Genomic DNA, 15,636 nt, shown 5'->3' with positions numbered 1-15,636 from the left:
GGGAGGGACTGGTCAAAGAGTGAGCCAGTCAGATACCACTACTCTTGAATTTTCACATATGAATCGAATAATGTATTTCAGCTGTGTAATGCAATGCAAATCTGTTGATTGCTTGCTTAATAAACCTTCTAATAAATAGACCGCATTTGTTAAAAATAGCAGCCTTAGTTTTATTTAACTTCATATATGAAGTGAATTGAAGTTCCTGTGGAAGTTGGCACACAACCCCCCCTTCTAACCTTTAACATCTTATCACTTTACTTTGTTGAACCAGCTGAGCCCTTAAATGTTTTGGCTATTTTAAAAAAAAGTGCCGCTTTTTCCAGAAAGCCAGTCGAAGGGCTTCAGGATGGGTGGTGTGGTGTGGAAGAGGGAGGGGAGCAGACTGGGTGGGGGTGCAGACTGGGTGACCCCCATCGCAACCTATGACTCACGTGCAGAGGCGGAGACTGCGTACGGGATTTGCCACCGGAGAGCCGTCCCGTACTACTCACTGCTCGGACAGTTCAGTGCGCTCACAAAACTAACCTTACAAGCAAGAAGAGATAAAAACTGTACAGTTTCTTTCGCTGGAGCCTCGTTTAAAATGTGAAGAGCATGGCCGGGACAAGGTAAGCAGACTCTTTAATTTCACAGCGGCGCGAAATGAAGTGGAGAAAGTTTAGAAGCCGCCGACGCTGAACCGGAGCCCACAGCTCGCGGGATAGTAACATTATTTTAAGCCTCTGTGGGTATTTTAAAATAAACATTTTTTTTAATCACTACCAAAGTCTGTTAGGGGTGACTTCTAAGTTTAACAGATTCTTTAAACCTCGAAATGTTCTTTTTTATTTTCAATTATAATTATTATCTATCGTCGGTGAGTTAAAAGTAAAACATTACACTGTAGCTCGCTAACGCCTATCATGGGAAGCTAGGTGGCAAAGGTTTGACACATCCGCCCAAAGTTTTTAATTGTAGGGAGAAGCTGCAGTGTGGGGGCTGTGGTGGGAGACGGAGGCTACTTCTTAATTCTATCTAGTCTCCAAATGGGCTTCACTGGCTTAGCTCTTTGCTGTGGTTTTAGGAGCCCGGTAACCCAAAAAGAGGGCAAATGCTCCACAGTCCATTTGTTGCTCCTGTTTCTACTACTGCTGTGGCTCTCAGATTCAGCTCCACATGTCTTAATTTCTTCGCCATCTGTTTTCACTGCAGATGTGCATTAAAACTTTGTTTAGCTTTCATCGGTTGCTTGCTTTAGTCCCCACGGTCTATTTAAAGTCACTTACTGTTTTGGCTACAGATTTTCATATGGGAACTCCTTAGTGTTGTGATACATGCAGTAAAAAGTCCAATTCCTCGCCCTGTACCTGCTGTTGAGTGCAGTGCATTAGATAGTAGCTGACGAGCAAGTTTTCGAGTCAGCTGTCATTTATATAGCCTAAAGCTGTTTATTTTGGCAGGGCATGCCAACCTGACTTCCTGGGCGCAGCAGTTTTCACCATCTCCCTGCCCAGCTGGTGCTCATCTGATGACTTTTGTTTGCATTTGCGTGGCGTTGGTGTAAATTTCTCTATCTGCTCAGCAAATTGCAAGAGATAGATGAAATACTATAACAGAGGACAGCGATGTCGTTCGGTCAAAGTTTCCATAGCTCGTGAGTTTTTTCTGTGAGGTGTAGGAACCACACTTGAAAATGAGGATGTTGTCTCGGTGTTTACCCTGCAAGCTCACAACAGTGGGCAGACAAAATAGAACAAGCAACACATCCCCTTTGAGATGACTCAAAACTGGTGCTTTCTGCAAAGAAGAGACCGGACATCCATCCTAGACAGACAATAGGGAAGTTTGTTTGCCTGTTGACAGGAAGTGAAGCCTGTCCTGCACTGACGGCTGCATGTTATGAGTCATGGTATGTTAATAATCGCTGTGATTTCATTAGCTTCAACATACAGATTTCCAGCTTTCACTCCTTTCTCTGATCCCTTGAGGATCAGTGCTCTTAACACTCAGCACGCACTTTTCACCTGACTTTGATTCTCTGTGGCCTGCCACAGTGACTTTGTAATGAGGTTAAGGTGATTTGTCCAAACAAATTTATCGGTACTTGAGCAACCACTGACACTGCGAACTGTGGGGATTACGGACAGGTTTAAATCGCAGGCACCCACTGGTTTGAACCAGAGGTGAACAAGTTTATGTAATGTCAGTGAGCTAAGGTGTAAATGAAACCCACAAAGTGCAATTAACACATTGAACACAAAGAATCTGCCACGACCTGAAGATCTATTGTTGTTAGTGAAATATTAATCCTTCCCTACACGTTGAGCCCCAGCGATGGCCTCTTAAATCATAATCCACTCCTCCCCTCAGGCCCGCACGGGCCTGGCGTTAACATCTTCACTGGCCTGCTCTGCATTTCTAATCCTAGAGAGTCTGCCGTCTGCACCTTCACTTCCTCTAGAGGACAATCCGGACGTTCCTTTCCTGCGTGGCTCCTCGCTGACCCCCTTGCTTACCCTGTAGCTGCGCTCTGGGATTAGACTCTGGCCTCGTTTGTCATGTCAGCAGGGGGAGGATTCGCGGGGGATGGTGTGGGCCTAGACCAAATTGAAGTTACAAACTGCTGCTGCTGGTGGTTGTAGGCAAGCAGGTCAGATACTAATAAAAACTGCTGTTTTGATAGCACAGGTGGAATTCTTTATTTTATTTTATATAAAAGGGGTGATGCACAATATGTATTCATCGATAACCCTGAATGATTTTACAAGATAATGTTTAGAGAATGAATGTTTGTGTTTATTAAGCACAATTACCTCGTAATAGGTTCTTTCTTTCTTTCTTTTTTGTTTGGACAAGTAACCTCATTGTTCCCGCTCTGACAGCTGGTGTGCTGATAGAAAGGCCATCTTCTATGTGGTAAACACCCTGATGCTGCAGCTTCTGTTGCACATGTTCGCTCTCGTCCAGAGTCTTATGTGACCTCAGAAGTATCCTTCAACTAAGGGAAGGGTTGAAGTTTTTTAGGAAGGACAGGGACTTGTGTTTGGGCAGGCCTTACTCTCTCTAAAAGGGAGTGTATTGACCCTTTGGCTGAGTGTCACCTCAGACAGACAGTGAGTGTTCAGCAGAGCAGTAAGGGGGCCGGAAGTTCCCGGCATTTCTGCTGAGCTGCAGCATTCGTGGGTGAAGGCAAGATGGTGGGACAAGACAATACTACCCATAGAGAAATCACAGAGTGCCGCTTCTCTGCATTTAGCTCGTAGGCGGATTTCAGCAAGGGTATCTGAAGTAACATTTAACAGCTAACACAAAAATGTTCTCCTGGAGCCGGTGGTGAGGTAGGCTTTTTTTATCTCGTTCCTCATGAAGAATCGGTTTGTTGCAGTGTGGAGGGGGGTGAATGCTTTGGCATCCATAAGGAATGAATTGGGGGGCCATGTAAAATTGGTAGTTGGAAAGCAGCATGGGAAAAACTGGCCTTGCTGAAGGTTGGCTGTGTGACCTTGTGAGATCCAGTCTAATCCAGTGCCAGTGGAGAGGGGAAGCCGTTTCTAGTCATGGATTAGGGCAGCTGTTGAAGGAGGTCACCCCCAGATCTCCTATACATGTCTCAAGCTCCGCCCCATCGCAGCACTCGTTGGCTGGGATCCCCTGTGTGGACGCAACAAAGAATTGAATGAAGTCTGCCTGTTGATCCGACAATACTCGGCATTGTTTTGTACTATTACAGGCTTCAGAATAGGGTGCATTTCACAGGCTTTGTAATGCATATGAAGCTGAGTCATTGCGGGACTTTCTTGTCAACTGTGTACTACTGATTTTCTGTTCCCAAAGAGCCTGTGTGCTGTATACAGCTGTGGTAAAAAGACATTTTTTTTCAGACTCCTAAGTCAGATGAGTGTGTTCGTGCCCTCCAGTTTTACAAGCAGTCAACAGCCTTTGTTTTTGTAAAAAAAAAAAAAGGTCCGCTTTACTCTTTTTTCCCCCCAATACCACTGTTTTAAAAGACCCATGTTCGTGCAGGGTGATCATGCTGCGCACAGACCAAACTGGACCGTCTGGTTTGTGCAGTTGTACCTGAGTCATTGCAGTAACTCAGAAATGGCAGTCTGCTCTCAGGTGATAGTAGACAATGAGGTTCTTGGAATTAGGTTTACTTACCTGGGCTGAGTGATGATGACATATAGTGGTTGAGAAGTCACTTTAAGCAGAATGGCGCTGCTTTTGTTTACAGAAATGTAGAAAGAAAGCAAAGTTAGGGTTGGTGTCAGCTGTTGCTGTTCAGTTTGCTAATTTACTTTTACTTTTGCAACAGGACCTATCAGCAACTTTCCTTTTACCTAGGTGCATATCTAGGGTCTGTATGACAGAACTGCCTACCCCAGCTTGTTTGACCCTTGGAGGACTTTTTGGAAGTGAATCAAGTAATATGGTGCGTTCAGGAGTCTAACCCCCTGTTTATCTTCATCTTCCCATACCAGCCGTCTCCTCTCTCTGCCAGGCATTTAGCTGCCCGGCTGTTTGGTCTTAAAGTTCTTTACCTCTCTTCCCCTCATTGGCACCCGGCCTGCCTTGGTGCCTGGGTCAAGTCGTATAAGGTCGGCTCCAGTGCGTCTCACGTGTCCCTCTGTGAAAGATGACTCCCACATACCCCTCCAAACTTGTTTCCCCATGTCAGCACACGGCGAGTAAGAAAGTGACACTGACAACTGCTGCCAAGTTTAGGAGGAAAAGGGGAGCAGAGAGAAGATCTGGAACCTAAGCAGGATTTTAAAAGTCGCAACCTTTTGATCATCTGAGTAGCCATAGTATAAACCTGGGGTTTATAGAGTGATGTAGTAATGTACACAGTACGCAGGAGAGAACTGGGTGGGTACTGTGGGTCCCCAGTACAAAAGACATCACAGTTAAAGTCGGAGTATAAGACGAGTTAACAGCATCCTAAACCTTAGCATTAGCTTTTATGAGGGCTGCAGGAGCCTATTCCTCTAAAACAAACTGCCAGTTTGCTTGTTGTTACATATATATACATATATATATATATTCAGTGCACACAGAGCATGTGTTTTACTGACCTCTGACTTGTGGTGACACGGCAGGAATGGGAGGTGTTAAACAAAAGGCTGAAAGAATGTGTTAGTGACAGGTGCAGGACATTTTTTCTGTCATCTGAAACATGTGCACGCTCCCTTCTCCCTGTTATTGTTCTGGTTACCAGGGTGGAGTCTGCTCCCACATCCTCCACAATGGCAAGCCACGTACACCTTGCCACAGCTCAGTTTTCAACAATGGACACTCAGTATAGTTGTGATAAAGCTTAAAGTCAGATGCGTTAAATGATAATAATGTTGTTTTTTTGCTTGTTTGTTTTTGGGTTATTTGTTTGATCTGAGTTTTGATGTAGTTGCACGTGATGAAGTTGCTTCGTACCAGGAAACAGGACAGTGGTACAGCACTCAACGTGCCCGGTTTATGGTTACGTTCTCTGTTAGTTACAGCAACTGGAAACCCAGCCAAGCTCTTAGCAGTCGGTCCGTGTCGCTGCTGTTGTTTTACAATATTTAGATAAGCAGGTTGCCTAGCAGCATTGCTGAATAGACTTTGTACATGGTTTATACATAATCAAACAAAAGTCTGCTTTTGGCAGGTCCCTCCATGCATTATATTGAGGTACGGGCCTCTGCTTGCTCTGTATCAGTAAATCACCAGAGATTTCTCACAGTTGCAAAATTTTTAATACTAACCCAATTCTGAAATAGTTGGGGAGTGTTTGTGAAGTGTGAATAAGAAAAGAATGTGATGATATAAACCCATAATTTATTCACAATAAACCAAAAACATTAAATGAACAGAAATGGCTCATTCTGAATTGGATGGTATGTCACAAAAAACTTGGGATGGGAGGAAAAAGCTGAATACTTAACTGGAAAGAACTGGAGCAACATTTTGTAACTAACCTGTTGCCAGTTAATTGGCAACAGATCAGTAATAATATTAGGTATAAAAAGTCCATCTTAGAGTTTCTCTGAAGTAAAGAATATTTGAGGCCAATTTACTGATCTGCAAAAAACATCCCATCTAGATGAACATCTTTTTCAGGCAAGACTGCATATTTCACCAAGGCGATGCTAAACTGCACACTGCACCTATTCCCACACAATTGCTTCATAGTAAGAAAGTCTGGGTGCTGCACTGGCCTGCCTGTACTCCAGACCTGTCACCACTTGAAAACATTTGTCACATTATGAAATGAAAAATATGAGTTTGTGCAGGTCAAACACAAAAGAAGACCCCAGGACAATTGAGCAGCTAGAAGCCTCAATCAGATAATGGGACATCTTTCCTCTCCCAAATGTCCAGCTGCTGGTCTCCTCAGTTCTCAAGACGGGGATATAACACAGTGCTAAACGTGGCTTTGTCCTGATATCCTGAAATGAGTTGTGTTGCATTTTTCAAATCCTTTTTAAAAAGCTGTCAGTTTCAATATTTAGTGCTTTCTGTGCTCTATTGTGAATAAAATATGGGCCATGAGATTTACAAATCATTGCGTTGTATTTTTATTTACATTTCATCCAGCCTCACAACATTTTCAGACTTAGGTTTATAGTTTTGGGTGTGTGCAGCCAAGTGATTTTGAATTTCTTCCTTTCTGCAGAGTGAGGACTTATTTTTATGCCAGTATCTGAGGAGAAAGGATGTTTTATGTCTCTAAATAGGAAAGAGCAGCTCTGTAAATATACCAGCAAGGGGGGACCTTGGCACTTGTTGCTGTGACCGGAGTGGTAAGGTTTCCTAGATGAATGGCAGGCCCTGTGCGAGAACTCCGCCTGCTTCGGTCCACAAGGAACAGTCACAAGCAGCGGCAGCTCAGAATAGTCGGCTGCTGAAAAAGGTTGGCGGTTACCTTTCAAGAGTACAGAGTGATAGATGGGAACATAATTGTCTCACTGGGTTGAACTGTTATCTTAGTTTTGTCTAGTTTATGGACCAGTGATTTCACTTAAACCTTCACTTAGCACCGTGTTTCTGAAGGTGTGCTATCGCTCCATCAGGAATGCCACAATAGCACAGAAGCATAAAACAGCATTTCAGTCGTTATGAGATTATCTGATGACACAACGCTTAGTCTAAACTCTCCACCACCCAGGGAAAACAATCTTTTCTCCTTTCTATATGGTTTATCTTTCTGATGAAATCAACAACCACACTAGCATTTGAGTTTGTTTGAAACCCAAAGCTGCACAATGACACAAGGTTTGCTTGCTGCCCCATTTCCAGTGAATGCATTGTCCAGTCCTCTATGTTTACCGCTGCTGGGAAAAGTGCCATTTACACTTTGGCGCTGCCTTTGAACAATGGGGCAGATTCCATGAGCTATATTCTGTTGTTTCCCTAACTCTGGGAAACCGCTCTCAGTTCTAGTTATTTTGGGAGATGACTGTAAATTGTGGATGATGGACGATAGATGTAGTAGTTCTCCTTCAAAAAAAAAAGCCACTGGCACTATGTGAATGTGAGCGACTTGATGGTCAAGAAGGTGTTTTCATGTTTCGGGTTTGACCTCTTGGTCTCTGTGGTGGGCTATGTTTGCATAGTCTTTATTCACACTTTGACAAGTTTTATTCTTAGTTACTGTGGATAACCATAGGATCCTGAAGGTTCTCCTACACTCCTCATGGGAGACAGAGACCTTGTAATGTGTTATCACACATCGGAATATAAAGGATGAGGAATTTCATACTTGATTTTCCATATATTTTCACAAAACTTTCTGCCAATGGGCATCACGTGAAGAGGCAAACCGATGCGGTTTAAAAAGTCTATTTATGAGGAATAGAAGCTTCTTGAATGAGGGCTGAAACGTCTTTAAGAAACTTAAAGAGGTCCAGTCGCTTTTTTTCCAGGCTCCTTAGACTGTCCATGAACACTATTCTTTATGTTGCAATCTGTAATCTAACCCCACCAAAAAGTGTTTACTGAATGCAGTCAACTCCTGGTTACAGAGTGCGCAAACTCATAACACGGGCCTGTGGCATAAAGGTCTGCTTCAATTAGATTGAGTCTCCCCAGAGGTAAATCGGGTGCCGTATGCTTTAGTCATAGGTCCATGTGTGTAACAAGTTAATTTTAGATCAATATAAAACATTCCTCTTGGAGTTAAACTTCACTGAGCTTGTGCAGCCTGCATTCCAAACCATTTATGAACATTTACAGCGTGAGGCAGATTGCCTCAGTTGTTTGGAGAGTCATGCTCTATACTTTTCTGTCTGCCTCTTCTGGAGAAAGACCACATAAAGCTGTGCAGGCTCAGATTGATTTACATGGCACCACATAAAGCAACTTTTCACCAGAAATGTGTATCAAAGAGGATCCTGTTAATGTTAGTTGGTCTACTTTTATTCATTTTGTTAAGTTTTACTGTTGTGCAAGTGAATAAATATTCATTTTCATTCATTTTAGTGAGAAATCAAAGTGTTTCGACCTCACTCCTGGTATGTCCCACTGAAGAAAAGTTCCATTGTATTAGGCAAACCTAGGTAATGGCTGTGTCTCTGTTTTCTGAGTGCTCCCCAAAATGATTTCAAAACCTGAACACAGTCCTTCTTCCTACTTATCAGGTCGTGTCAACAGAGCACAGCAGGCTCGCTCTCAGCTCTAACTGCTGTTTATTTACCCAGAGGGAACAGTCCTTATGAAACAGCTACACCCCGTGCTGCTTAACTTGTCATGTATGGCGTTCACAGTGCACCATGAAACCCTCGTGTCCTGTCAGGGTGTGTAGGATGCAGGCCATTATGCAAAATCCCATGCTGGTTACTTCACCGTCATCACAGCTGTGGTACACTGGGAGATAAACCCCCCCGCCAAAAAAATGCCGTGTCGGCTTACTTGAAACTTGATACGTGTTACTTGAAACTCAGCAGTTTGTAAGAAATAGGTTTATTTGGATTTGCATCCAAACACTCCATTTACAGAGAATAATGACAAACACCGGACTGAATAACAGGGAATGCGGCATGGGAAGATCATTTCTCGGTTTGGGAACGCCTCTTTTGGAATACAGGCAGGAGCAGTGAAAGGATGAAGGCTCTGGTATGTGTGGGGTGGTATTGACTGTTTGGCCTCTGCTTTGAATGCCCCATTATTTGCAAGGCTTCCCGCCCATTAAGTGTTGTGGATCTAATCGCTCAGAAAATCATTTTGTAATACTTGCATCTCGTTGTGTGAAGACACACTGTAGACCGTTCCCTGCTCTATACAATCCTATCTATTTCCCTTTTTTCAAGTTTCTGCTTGCGCTGATCTCAGGTAGAGTTAAAACGCTGTATAAATAGAACCTGCTTGTTGAGTGGACTAAGGTTAGCGCTGCTTGACTGCTGTGAAGGATTGGACCAGATGGTTTCCCAGCATAAAGCACTGGGACACATGGGAAGACAGTATGTGGAAGGCTCCTATAGTCTCTCCATGCCCTTTCTATGTTTACCTGGCTGTTAAATCAAGATATGAAGAGCCTGTGGCTCCTTCTGGCAGCACATAAGAGAGTGATTGATACGTTATGCTTGATGAACAGGTACATCAGTGTTAACAGGGAACAGCTGTTCGTCCCAGTGAGTTTTGGCCAACTGGGTGACATTGTGAATGTGGCAGAGCTGCGTGGCACCGTGCTCCTCTGTCTCTGTTTCTGAGACAGGGTTGCACACAGGGTTGTTTTGGCACGCAACTTGAAGCAAATGTGGATATTTGGTGAACATTGTAGGCAGTCTTATCCCTGCTAAGCTTCTTGCCTGCTCTGATCATCCCAGGTAGCCTGGATGGTGGAGTCGTACCTCTAACAACCGTGACAGGGAGAAGAAAAGCTTTTCTATCCTAAGAAAGCTGGGAAAATATCCAAGCCTCTACCAGATTGTTGTGACACTAATTCCTCCCCAACTGATACTTTGCTCTCAAAGACACTAGACTAGTGTTAGGTGGGACACTAAAGAATAGAAAAGACCTAACCTTGCCAGGACCCTCAAGTGCTCATTACAAGAAGAAAAAGGCGCCTTGTGAGTTTATTTTGAGTCCTTCCTTTGGCTCTCATCTAGACATTTGCTGTGATGCTGAACCTTGGTAACGGTCTCCTCGTGGCTGTTTGTAGCGTTCCTGTTCCCACATGGATTTGCTGACACAGTTAAGGTCTCCTTTGGGGAACTAGATCAAAGGAGACATAAACTAGCTCACTAAAGAGTTGCCTGACCTGGATATATAGAAACAGCAAGCTAAGGTCAGATTTATTTATAGATGCTGATTTTATGTAGGTAGCTACATCACATAACCTTAATATAGCATGTTAATACTATTTCAGTGTCCCACTCGTTAACGTAGTGTCCTGTCATTTCACTGAAATTCAGTTCAGGGTCTCTGCAAATGTAATCTGTTTTCCTCTTAATCTGTGCCCTTTTGCCTAACTTTATGCAAACAGGGCTGTCTTTTACTCTGATTCTCTCTCTGCCTCTGCCCCCTCCCTCTTCTCTGCGCTGTCTCTGTTTTCGTTGTCTGTGTGTGTTGTGCTGAGCTGGCTGTTGTCAGTCTGTGATTGTAGTTGAGCTTTGTGGTTTTTGCGTTAGTAGCACTCGAAGCGTATGGTTCTCTTTGGGCACTGCTGACTCCGTGCCTGGTGCCTCACTGAGTATGTCCACCTGTCTCCTTATTCGGGACATACATATTTGCGCCATTGCTTTTGCCGCTCCACTGCATAGAGATGACATCACCGCTAACACACACACATACAGATGGATGCATGTAGGGAACAGGGACGTTAACACAGTCTCCATATGGACAAGTGGGCAGGTTCGAGCCTCTCGTCTGTCAAACAGTGTGAGTTGTTTACTGCTTGTCCAGTTGATTAGTACTCAGGCATGTGGCCTCTAATATGTCCTCATATCCTGTAGGTGATCTGTTGCCATTTTAAGCATCTAATAAGACTTTTTCTCCCTGTGCTTTTGTTTCTTTTCCTTTCAGCTGTGATTGGGTGGAGATCTTGGAGCCACGCTCCGGTGAGCGCATGTATGTGAATTTAACCACTGGCGAATGCGGCTGGGATCCTCCACCGGGTGTTTCTGTCCGTCAGGCAGACGGCAACCAGTGGTGGGAATTGTTTGACCCCCACAGTGGCCGCTTCTACTACTACAACTCCGCAGGACGCCGCACAGTCTGGCATCGACCCCAGGGAGCCGATATAGTGCCCCTCTCCCAGCTGCAGGCCATGAAACGATGCAGCGAGGCCAGGCAGGCTGGAGGGGGTGTGGATAGGCACCACCATGGGACCTCAGGGAGTGTCAGCAGCGTAGGGAGCCAGGGGCGCTGCACCCCTCTACCTGAGCGGGACAGGGACAGCCCTCTTCCTCGAGCCTTGGAGTCCAACGAGGAAACTGCCAACCCCGAGCTGGACCTGGCAGCAGACAGCAGATCTCAGGGAGATGGTAGCAGCACCGAACACAGCACAGATGGTGGCAAAGACCCACAGAGGTAAGCCTGACTAAACCTTAAGTAGCCTTCTACAGCATGTCTGGAAAGAGAATTGTGCTTAATCATTAGCGGCTCATATTACCTAGAGAAAAGTGGTGCAATGTGATAGCCATCAGTGCATGTGCCATACCGAATTGTAAAGGCTTTCAAATGGTTATGCTATGAGAACTTGCAGGATTATTTTGACTGTTGACCACTTGGGCTGGACTCAAACTGCTTTCTTGTTTTCATTCTTACTTATCTGAACATTCCATATGTCCCATGTTTCCATAGTATTGCCTGTGAACCATGCTCAGCCATTTCAGCAAATCGCTACCAAATGGGGAAAACGGTCAGTTATATTACAGAGCGTGACATTTCCCCTCACGCTAGGGTTACTGGTGCAGAACGGGCCCTAACAGTAAGTCATTCAGAGACCCCGTCATGTGCTTCGCTTTGTGGCCTCATCCAAACCACCGTCTCTTCCCTCCAAGCTGGATTCCACACATGCCACTTCTGTTTCCCCTGGCACATGGCCACTGAGGCCATCTTAGTGTCCTTCTGTGCGCTCACCGCCACCCTGCTCCACTGCGCTCTGCTCCTCTCTGCCCCAGCCCTCATTTCATTTTCCTAAAACAAATTTCAGCCCCTGGTTATCATAGACTGTAACGCCTCTTACGTGCATGCATGAGAGGCATGTGAGAGAGTGTTGTCTGTGGTTAATAACAAGCAAAGCCACTATATTCGAACTGCGTGTACACAAGGTTGACCCTGCCGGGTTTCTGAGGCTGTGCCGTCGCAGCTGTGGCTCTAGGCTCTGCTTCTGCCACACTTTTGCTTTCAGGAGTTTGCTCCTTTGACCCTTTAAGAGTAATTAAAGCTGGTGGGGAAACTAATTAGTTAAGCGTTGCTGCTGAATGGCAGTGCTGGCGGCCCCGTTGTTTTTTTGTGTGTGGGCAGTGTTAAAACTCCCCACAGGGTCCCGCTTTGCCCCAGTGACTCAACCTTTCCCAGAACCTTTTCTGTCTTTCTTAAAACACTGGCCAGCTGTGTTCAGCAGAGTTAGGATCAGGAGTCTTTAGCTCACTGGGGATTGATACCCTACTTAGCCATATGGCCCGTCACATGCTCACCAGCCTCTGTCTCTTAGCAGGTAATGAGAAACCACGACAAACGACACAAAGAGGGCAGAATGTGACAACTCAAAATGGATAAAAACAAACTCGGAGAGACGCTTGTCTTCAATTAGCGGTGCACTTTATTAATAATGACAGGAAAAAATGTGTGAGAAGAAGAGTTGGAGGAGTCACAGTGGTTTGAGTTGGGTTGGAGTCATGTCATGAAATTTTATACTGGATTTCAAGTATTTTGAAAACAAGATAATTGAGATAAAGTGATTATTGTACCACATTTATTTTCACGATGTGGCTTCTGTCCACAATCACAGATCTCCTCTGCTGGTCTCTTAACTATTTTCCATTTAGTTTCATATGAATTTTCTTTCAAGTTTATGGAAATAAGCTCTTAAAAGTAATGTTTTAAGCTCGTTAAATGTATGAACCTCTGAAAGGGATTGGTAATTGTTTTAAATGTTGGTGCACGTATTGAGCAAATATTGAATATTGTTTTTCACCATAAATGAGCAACCCAAAGTTTGAGCTTAGCTAGTTTATCTAACACCCATCTTTTTTTCTCCCTTTCTTGCCATTCTCCTTCCTGTCATAACTTGTCACTTTCCTAGACGGTGCATTCATGTGTTAGGTCTGTTTTTGCATCACAGTTTTCTTCTTTTTCAGAGGGTTTTTATTGACTTCTGACCTTTGAAAACAATGCTATACATTGTATAGATGGGTCAGTTCCAGTTTTTCCACTGCTGGTGGGCTTTTATTTTAAGCTATTAATAAATCTGTTCAAAATAGTTTCCAAAGTTTTCAAACAACACACCCTGTACTATAATATTATTCCAGCCTGATAGATGCAGTTTCCTCTGACTGTGTAGCTCATATCTGTATTTGTCTTAGTTTGTGATTATAGGAAGTGAGAGCACATGAACTAACTACCTGCGTGCCCAATTTGTTACTCATTGGCCGAGTCTTATCACATGTCATGGGATTTTTTTTAAAAAGTGTTTTAGTCTAGAGCTCATCGGGGAAGTACCGAGCTCTTCAGAGATAAACATGCCAACTACTTTCAGTTATGGCCAGGAAGGCGTGACTAACTGATCTCTTTTCATGATGTAGCAGAGAAAGGTGTCATATACCAGATGGCTTAAAACATCTGTCTTGAATTTCACTTAGCTGTTTAATGCATGTGCAGTTCTGTGCTGTCATTAACCAGGTAACATGTGTGGGAGATTTGACTCTAGAAAGTGTGTGTGTGACCTGAGTGTATGTGTGTGGGCTCCCTCCATGGAGAAGACCTGCTGAGGCTGAGAAGATGAAGTCTGCCGAGGACACGTGACAGCCAGACAACCCAGAAATGAACTGAGGTGGTTCGCATCAGGGTTGCAGCACTCTTTTGCCTCTCAGTGCCACCCTGGGGTGTATAATAGAGCACTAATAGGAACAAAGGGTTTCACTTAAAACCCCGCTATCCCCTCAGAGTCAACTGAACGCTTTCTCTGAGTTGGAAGTGTAGGTATGCTGACTAGAGAAGAACGCCCAATAACTTGAATGTGCCCTCTCATTTAGCCCTGTAATGATATAGCGGTGCACCAGCAATTCAGTCAAAGCATGTAACGTTGACATTAGACACTTACAAGTTGCCTTTCCTTGCTTTGGATTTGTGAAGATGCAGAAAAACGGCATTTTCTATCTGAGTACCAGAGTGTACGCAGTTATGTTCAAGCTTATACCAAAGCTTCCACACATCAAAGAGGAGTCGGCACAGCTGCTTTTACGAGTGTGCACTGACTTTACTTAAAGGGATGTTGGGTTTCTTGTAGCCTGATTTATTTTCAGGAAGCCAGGGGACGAACTTTTAAAAATATTCCCCCTGAACTGACAAGAGAAGTGAAAAACAGAACTGGAAACGTTTTCTTTAGATTTCTCTTTCGCTTTGTGTTGGGAATTTGTTGAAAGGGAATTTTTCAAAATTAACCACGCACTCAAAAGCAAAAGTATATAAAGGCTAAAAGCACAACCGGCTTCCCCTCATATAGTTGTGACTCATTGGCAGTGAATCATGTGGGAGAAATCACCAGTGGGTTTATTTAGGAAATGAGGAGACGTCTTATAGGGTCGATAACGTTTTTAAGTTTTTTAATGAGTCACACATTGTGTGCCTGTTGACTGCCAGAGCAGAAGCTCCTTATGCTTTTCATCTCCTGCCACTGTGAGGATGTAGCCACAACATACATGCTGGACTTGTTTCATCTCTACACTCGTGGTGTGGTAAGCTCTTTTTTTTTAAAGGTTTTTACAGATGGTGTTGTAAGTCTGCCTGTAATAATAAAGGTTTTCTCTCTTTTTTTTCCACATCTACATGAAAGTAACATTGGGGGGAAAAAAGGTTGAACTTGTAATCCTGTACTTTGGTCTGGTTAGCATTGACGGTGTGCTTGTTTAGTTTTATTCTACGCTCGTTCTCTGTGTTTTCCATACGTTTATGGCTTTCTTGAACTAAATCACAGAGCTAGTCTTGTGTGTCTCACTGATGCAGTTTACCCAAAGAGTCTTGCTCTGTTTGAGATATCATTGAAGCCTTCCTTTTAATGATAACTTTCCTCTCGGGTTCTGTGATGTGTATATTTTGACTGTTTTCATAAAGAACTCAAGGCAGCACATGTGAGCTGCTTCAGGCATAATTCTGACTATCTCAGATTCTCAGATGACTTGAAATATCAAAGATGGGTTGTTAGTTTTTTTTTGCTTAAAGAGTTTCCACTATAGTACTTTATTTTATCACTTTGATCTTTTACTGTTAGAGACTGACTATGAAAGGGTCTGTGTGTGTGTTTAGATGTGTGAACAGGCAGCTGGTTTAATAATGTCATACACACTGTGCTATAATTTGACTCCTCCTCAGAAAAAGAGTCGCAGATATACTTTCAAATTCCTGGGGCGAGTCTCTCTGGAATTTACTTGGGTTTGGCCTTACACTTTCCCCTCAGAACGAATCTAGTGGCTGTCCTTTGACCTATCCCGGCACTCCCCATTAGTTCAGGCT

At 43.8% G+C, this 15,636-nt stretch overlaps 1 protein-coding gene across 3 annotated transcripts in view; it reads left to right on the top strand.

Annotated features, from left to right (window-relative positions):
• The first annotated feature begins 435 nt into the window (after positions 1-435).
• Positions 436-15,636, top strand: part of arhgap46a (Rho GTPase activating protein 46a) — a 30,044-nt gene continuing 14,843 nt past the window's right edge. For 2 of the 3 annotated variants that reach the window (XM_031733051.2, XM_031733050.2), the window contains exons 1-2: positions 436-611; positions 10,984-11,490. In XM_031733051.2, coding sequence (XP_031588911.1) covers positions 598-611; positions 10,984-11,490 — 521 coding nt within the window. In that variant the 5' untranslated portion in view covers positions 436-597. Of the gene's footprint in view, positions 612-10,983; positions 11,491-14,734; positions 14,862-15,636 lie in introns of those variants that run through there. The other variant, XM_031733052.2, reaches the window with a different exon arrangement.

The sequence above is a fragment of the Oreochromis aureus genome, linkage group 5 (genome assembly GCF_013358895.1).
Source record: "Oreochromis aureus strain Israel breed Guangdong linkage group 5, ZZ_aureus, whole genome shotgun sequence".
Taxonomy (NCBI): Eukaryota; Metazoa; Chordata; class Actinopteri; order Cichliformes; family Cichlidae; genus Oreochromis; species Oreochromis aureus.
The sequence above is the reverse complement of the archived record's forward strand: the minus strand, read 5'-3'. Positions and strand labels throughout refer to the sequence as shown.